This window comes from Marmota marmota, unplaced genomic scaffold (genome assembly GCF_001458135.2).
Source record: "Marmota marmota marmota unplaced genomic scaffold, marMar, whole genome shotgun sequence".
NCBI classification, from domain to species: Eukaryota; Metazoa; Chordata; class Mammalia; order Rodentia; family Sciuridae; genus Marmota; species Marmota marmota.
The window spans coordinates 15,301,594-15,308,960 of record NW_025999960.1 but is presented as its reverse complement, the minus strand read 5'-3'; the positions used below and the strand labels follow the sequence as shown (position 1 = coordinate 15,308,960).

The following is a 7,367-nucleotide window of genomic DNA, read 5'->3' as shown; positions in this document are numbered from 1 at the left end:
GTATGGGGGGGGAGGGATGGGAGTATGGGGGGGCGCCACTGGGAGTGTTGGGGATATAGCTCAGTGGTTAAGCGCCCTCTGGGTTCAGTCCGGGGTACCACATACACAAAAAAGAGCAAGTTATCAATAGGCTTTGGAAGCCAAATTTTTTTGGTACTGGGGATTGAACTGAGGGGTGCTTTACCACTGAACCACATTCCCAGCCTTTTTATTTTGTGACAGGGTCTCAACAAGTTGCCTAAGGTCTCCAAGTTGCTGAGAATGGCCACTAACTTGCAACTCTCCTGCCTCATCTTCCTAAATCGCTGAGATTACAGACATACATCACCATGCCTGGCTTCCATTCAAATTATTAATCTATCAAATGGATTAATCCACTGATTAAATTACAGCTCTCATGATCTAATCATTTCACCTCCAAATTTTTCTGCATTACTTAACATGACCTTTCAGGGGATACCATCTATCTAAATCATAATACCCCATCAGATTGTAAAGTCCTGGGAACAGAGTGTGTACCTCAAAATCAGACCTCAAGAGTTGAGAAGACCTAAGAACTCAGCTAGTCCAACCATTCAGGTAAAGTTTGAGGGATCTCTACAATATTTTTCTAAGCAGAGGAACTGTTTCCCTTCTGCAGCAGCTTGTTCCTTTTGGGTAAAGTATAGTTGTAGAAAGTTTTCTGTAAATGAAATTTTTTTTTTCAGATTTTGAAATTTAATCTCAGTCTTACTCCTTGGTAATCTACAGATAGATCAAATCCCTATTGTCACAGGACAGCTTATGAAATATTAGAACTCTCATATTTTTCCTTCAACCTTCTTTTTAAAAAAATTTTTATTAGTTGTTGATGGACCATTATTTTCTTTACTTATATATAGTGCTGTGAATTGAACCCAGTGCCTCACACATGCTAGGCAAGCACTCTACCACTGAGCTACAACCCTAGCCCTTCCTTCAATCTTCTAACCCAGTGCTTTTACACATTTTTTAAAAGTCAAATGATTTTTCTCCACTATACATCAATGTACCAGGTGTGGGATAAGGTGGTTGATCCTTTGGAAGGTATTTTATTGTCTTTATAATATGCCTTTCACTCTTTGGTTTCAAGCAAATGTAGTCAAGAATACCATAGCAGCTGTGCATTGTGGCCCAGGCCTATAATACCAGTGATCTATCTGTGAGGCTGAGCCAGGAGGATTGAAAGTTTTAGGCCAGCCTCAGCAACTTAGTGTGAACCTCAGGATCTTTGTGAGACCCTGTCTCAAGATAAAAAATAAAGGGGCTGGGGATGTAGCTCAAGCGGTAGCGCGCTCGCCTGGCATGTGTGCAGCCCGAGTTCGATCCTCAGCACCACATACAAACAAAGATGTTATGTCTGCAGAAAACTAAAAAATAAATATTAAAAAATTCTCTCTCTCTCTCTCTCTCTCTCTCACACTGAAAAAATAAAAAAAATAAAAAAGACTGGGAATGTAGCTCAGGGTAAAGTGCCCCTGGGTTAAATTCCCAGTACCATAAATAAATACAATAACCAAGAATGCAGATCATAAATGTATTTTCTACCACAATTGTTCTCAACCCTATAAGATTTCCACATCTTCACTGCAAGTAGACAGTTTTTTTTTTTTTTTTTTTTTTTTAACACTGTTGGGATACCTCAGATGGGCAAAAGAAGACTTAGGATAAGCTGCCCCGCTCTGCTGTGAAGACTCCATTCTCCAAGAAAGTTGATTTTCACCTCTGAGATCCTCTGGGCTTCTTGGGCTGAGTCAGAAATTCATATGCAGCCTGGATTTCCAGGAAATGCCTTTGGGCCTCCTCTCTTTGGTGCTGGTTGTGGTCGGGATGCCAGACCTTCACTAGCTCCCGGTAACTACGATGTATTTCTTCATTTGTTGCCCCATCTGAGAGGCCCAAAACCTTAGGGAAACAGAAGCTGACAAATTAGAATCTCACAATTTGTACATGGGTCTCTTGCTGCTCCTTTGCTAAATCAGGCTATTAGTACCTCTGGAACAGTTCACCTCAGATTAGAATTCAAGTTTTTGGGTTGGAGGTTTAACTCAGAAACATGGAATAAGCTATGTATCTTGCAGAGCCAGGATTTGCCTTTAACCACAGCTGCATTTTCCAACCTAGAATTTCACATCCCTGACAGGATCTCTTCCCAACAAGAAGAGGGGAAAAAGACATGTATAAGAATGTCTAGAGGTTGGGATTGTGGCTCAGCGGTAGAGCCGCTTGCGTAGCATGGGCAGGATCCGGCGCCACATAAAAATAAAGGCATTGTGTGTGTCCCTCTACACCTAAAAAAATAAATATTAAAAAAAAGAATGTCTGTAGGAGCTTTATTCATGATAGTCTCAACTAGAAACAACCCAAATATTAACAATAGAATAAATAAACTGTGGTGTACTCAGTGCCCCTGGGCTCAATCCCCAGTACCACAAAATAAATAAAAAGGGCTGGGTATGTGGTTCCATGGGTTTAATCCCCAATACTCCAAAAACAAACAAACAAAAAGAATATAGATTGGATGATTCCATTTATTTGATGTTCAAGAATGGGCAAAACTTGCACAAGGCCCTGGGTTCAATCTCCAGTACTATCAAAACAAAAGGGGGACATGGGTAAAACGGATGTGTAGTGATAGGACTGTGGGTGTATCTCAGTGATAAAATACTTTCCTAGCTTTTGCAAAGCCCTGTTTTTGCGCCCTAGCAGCACATAAACAAACCAATGAACAAAAAAGAAAAAAGAAAAAAAGAAAGTAAACCTACTTTGGTTATGGAGTCAGAATAAAAGTTACCTTTGAAGTGGGAGTATAGATTGGGAAGGGGAATGAAAAAAGTTTATTAGTGCTGTAAATGTTCCATGCCTTGATCTGAGCAGCCTATACATAAAAATAGTGTATTTCAATTATGTTATACCTCAATAAAAAGTAAATATATACACATAAATTTCTTTCACTCACTACTAGTGTCCTGTACCTTTGCCCAATGTACAGTGTTCCAAAGAAGCTAGGACACCTTTCCTGGACCTGGCCATCTGAGATAAGAACAGTACTTCCATGTGGAGGGCACCAGCTCCAACAAGGCTTATTCTAACTCCCAGAGCCACCCAGGTTGGAATGAGAGGGAAGAAAGCCTTACCTGGTAAGCCAGCTGGCGCTTCTCATCCTGAAAACTGTGAACAAACTCATAGAACTTCTCCCACTCCTGGAAGTAGCGGTTGTTGATACCTGGATCCCCAACTAATAGCCACCAGATTTGGTAAGGCAGAAGGAGGACAGACTCCATAAGGCGGCCAAGAAGGGGGAAAAAGCTGAACCAATTTAAGAAGGAGCCAAGTGTTTCTGCCACATAACTGAGAGTGGCAGCTGTGTTCCACAGGGTACTGTATGCCAGCGGGCCTGTGAAAGCAAGGTAAGCCAAACCAAGCCTGTAGAGCCGCACACTGAGTGTCTCTGACTCCACTGAAGGTTTGTAGCGGCGATGTTTCTGGGCTGTGATGCTGGCAGCCAAGCTGATGGGCAGGATGGCTATGGGGCGGCCATAGAATATAGGGGAAGTAAGAAATGCTGCTCCTAGAGTGTTCTTAAAGTCTGAGGTTTGGTTGCCAACAGTAGCCACCAGCAAGACACCTAAGCCAACTGCCAGTGGGAGGCCCACAATGTAGAAGTTGGCCATGGAAGAAAAGCTAATCAGAGCCACAAGGCCAAAATATATGCCCACTATCATCTGGGCAAAAAAGCGAATGGGATTCAGTGGGGGTATCCCCTCTCTTGAGCTCTGTTTCTGTCCCTGGGCTCTGTTGGCTTGAGCTACAAAGTTTGGGAGATTCCAGAATTCCCAGAGCCAGCCCAGCCCACCTCCCCCCAGGGTAAGCATCCAGAGCAGGGCATGACTGTCTCTTCCCAAGTATAGGTGGTGAAGCCCAGCAGGGCCCCCTACAGCCCAAAGGACATAGGTCACAAGGAGCCCTTTCGCCATCCTCTAGGGCAAGAACAAATCCAGTGGCATTTGATATTGCTCAGAGTGCAGAAATCTCAGGTCTTCTATGGGAATCATGCCCATCATAGCCTCAGAATTATCCTTAGACCCTAAGAGATGGAAAAAAGAATCATAAGACTATATCCAGGTCCCATTTCTCTTTTCAGTAAAAGTTGAGTCCAGATCTGCCTTAGTATCCCTGAAATGCTAGTTGTCCCAAACCCTTTGTTCAATACCTCAGTCCTATTCTTTATAACCATGACAACTACAAATTCAAGGGAAAAAATGTTTTAAATGCTTTCGGTTGAGAAACTGAGAACTCAGGGCAGGAATGAAAAAGCAGAAGCTTAAATTTCAGACCTGGAGAATGACTCACAGCAGAGTAGTATGGATAGAAAGGGCTGAACAGGATGTCTTTCCAAAATTGCCACACATTTGTAAAGCCCCTGCCTAACCTTCTCCCTGTCCCCATTCCCAGCCCCAACTTCCACTATGCTCTTAGTCACTTGGCCCAGGTTTCAGCTCCTCTCCAGCCTTCCCATCTCTCCAGGACATAAAAATTTCCCACGAACGGGGTCCTGAATTCCCTCCACTTAAACATTCAGAGAAACATTTTTATACCTTAGCACCTCACAACTCAACTACCTCCTTCCAAGGCAGACATGTCCAAAGCCACAAGGCAAATTTTCAGAATATCAAACCCAATGCCAAAGCTACCTGCCAGTCTGTCACCCCCAGCCAGCACCGCTAGACCCAGGTGGGGCGGCAGTACCTGGCCGAACCGGCTCCCAGACAGCGTCAGATCAGCTATTTTCTTCAACCACAGAATCAAAATGGCCCCTCTCATTCTGCTCCCACTTCCATCCAAGTGGACTTTGTCTCTGACCTCTATGTCACGGAAGTCGGAGGTCTGGGATTAGGCCCCTCCCTAAGGCCGTCCCAGCCCCCTCGAAATCACCTGCCCGCCCTACACTCCTATCTTCCACCCTCTCGCTTACACTCAGTTTTCCAGGCTCACCCCGCCTTCTAGGGGCTGGCCCCACGCCCCATCTCAGCTGGAGCGCGCTTCTTGCAGCACCACGCTATGACCGCCAGGTGGCGGTGCCGCTCACGGAAGGGCGGACCAGGAGGATTCCAGACTCACCTTGTCGCGAGGCTGGGGTGCAGCAGGCAGCTCAGAGCTCTGGAGCAAGGAGGAGATTCCATCTGTACTGCTAAAAAACAGGCTTTTGATTGCATCTTCTTATCCTCACAGTGGAAAGTGACCCTTTCCTCACCTCAAGCTGCACACTTCTCTAATCACACTCTGCTGCCTTTCAAGACTGCCTTGGATGGTTCCACCTCCAGTTCCTCTAAGGCAAGAGACAACCACCGACAGGTTGGAAGGACAAATATTTCTCTCAGTGCCTTGCCTTCAGGCCTTCCAGATAGGGGGTTATACGTAAAGGCCTGAGCCTGGGCCTGAATCCGAAAAGCCTCTGGATCCACTGGGAGCCCCGAGGTTGCTCTGTCCCGCCAGTTATATATGGGTGAGGGAGAATCAGGACAAAAATAGAGGGTTAGAAACGCCCCAGCAAGTCAGCAAAGCCACAGCCCAGGACTCGGGGGAAAAGTAATCCGTCTTCCTTCCACCTCTGCTCCGAAATCGAGCTGAAATGACTTCCTTTCAGTGACCCGGGCTCCATTTCTGCGTTAGGAAACCGTGACCTTGACAAATCATGACTCTTCTAGGGCCTCAATTTCTTCCTCTGTTAAAAAGAAAAAAGAAACGAAAAGAAAAGAAAAGAAAGGAAGGAAGGAAAGAAAGAAAAAGAAACTAGGGGAGCTTGAATCTCTAAGATCTCCCAGTTTTGACTCGATGGAGGGGCGGAGCCCTGTAAGCCTCACTCGGGTCGCTTCCCAGCTGCAGGCAAAGTGATGTGTTCCCTCCCACCTGCCTCCCCCCGCCCCTAGTCCTTATAACCTTTACCCGGGGAGACACTATATGGTCCCTCAGGGCTCTTTGAGGGGCCTCGACTGGGAGGGACAGAGAAGTGAAGCCCCAGACGCGCGCTGGGGGCGGGGGAGGACTGGACGCTGAATAATGAATGAGACTTAATTGGGCCCGCACTGCGCCGCGGCGCGCTAATCTTGGCAAACAGCGCGGGCGGCGGCAGCAGCCGCTGGACAAACAAACTAGCTCGCGGCCCAGGAAGAGGGGTGGGGACCATAGCTGCGGAAGGGAGAAGGAAGGGGATGGCCGCCCAGGCTCCCTGGGCGCAGGGAGCAGCTAACTCTGCTGCTTGAGGAACCCAGGAGTGTAGGGCTGCGCTGGCCTCTCGGGGTTGGGGTAGGGGGAACTCGGGGTTCATCTCAGGAAGTGAGGACAGGGGAGGGAGAGAAGCGGATTGTGCTGGGAGAGACTGGGACCCAAGGGCAATATGAGAGCGAGGAAAAGATGGAGAAAAGAGTAGAGGGCGGAGGAAAGAGGTTGAAGTGAGCCAGGAAACAGCGCACCGGGGGAGGGGCGGCGGGGGATGGGAAGCGGGAGAAGATCTGTTACCTAAAGGAAAGGGAAGAGCGATGGAGGAACAAGTGAAGGGAGGTGCGAGGGGCTGAGAGAAGAGGAATTGGAGAAGAGTCAAGGAGAGGGATGGGAGGTGACCAGAATGAGAACGAGGGGGTGGCGGGGCGCGTGAGAGGCGCTTCTGCCTGAGCCTCGCCCCACCGCGCTCCCGCCCTAGCGCTCTCTCCAGCCGCCCGCACTCACTTTGTCACAATTAAGGGGCCGTCACTCGGCCCGGATTGTTTTCCCCAAATTGTTGTTCTATAAACTGGCGCGGGGTGGGAGGTGGGGGGATCTGACAAGCTGAAGCGGGAGGCGAGGGTCTGAGTGGAGGTGGGGGGCGTGGTGGTGTATTTACCAGCAACTGGATCTGGGTTGGCCGGGTGATTAGAGACCCACGAGGGAATTCTGATTACTACTCTAGCCTCGCCAGTAGTCCCGCTTTCCCCTTCCTGGACCTTCTCGGCCTTGGCTGCCTCGATTTCCCCACATAAGGAGACAAGGATTGGAGGTCAGGGGAGAAGGAAGCGTTTCTAGGTGTCGTCCGAACTTCCCTGACAGCCCCATTTTCTCTAGCTCTTTGCACCCAGACCTCCTCGGTGTCCTAGAACGCTTGTTTAACCTGGCTGGTATGCCAGCCTTTCATCCTCACTAGACCAGGGTCGCCTCCTACCGCACCCATTCCTTTTCGCTCCGGGCCCGTGTCCCTTGGTGTTCCAGGCCACCTTGTGATCCCTCAATTCCTCAAACATCTGTTGCGCACCTACACTGAGCACCAAAGCTGAGCCAGCCTCCCCCACCGCCTCTCCCCGCCACCCGCCCTTCCT

At 48.2% G+C, this 7,367-nt stretch overlaps 1 protein-coding gene across 2 annotated transcripts; it reads right to left on the bottom strand.

Moving 5' to 3' along the window:
* Nucleotides 1-1,645: 1,645 nt before the first annotated feature.
* Dnajc22 (DnaJ heat shock protein family (Hsp40) member C22) lies at nt 1,646-4,918 on the bottom strand. 2 transcript variants are annotated; one of them, XM_015493311.2, is made up of 3 exons: nt 4,768-4,918; nt 3,156-4,105; nt 1,646-1,923 (listed from the first exon to the last, which is right to left on the bottom strand). In XM_015493311.2, exons 2-3 carry the CDS (start codon nt 3,993-3,995, stop codon nt 1,738-1,740), a joined length of 1,026 nt encoding a protein of 341 aa, XP_015348797.1. In that variant the 5' UTR covers nt 3,996-4,105; nt 4,768-4,918; the 3' UTR covers nt 1,646-1,737. The 2 variants fall into 2 exon arrangements, with proteins under 2 accessions (XP_015348797.1, XP_048658617.1); XM_048802660.1 differs by having other exon boundaries at nt 4,713-4,840.
* Between the last annotated feature and the right edge of the window lie 2,449 nt (nt 4,919-7,367).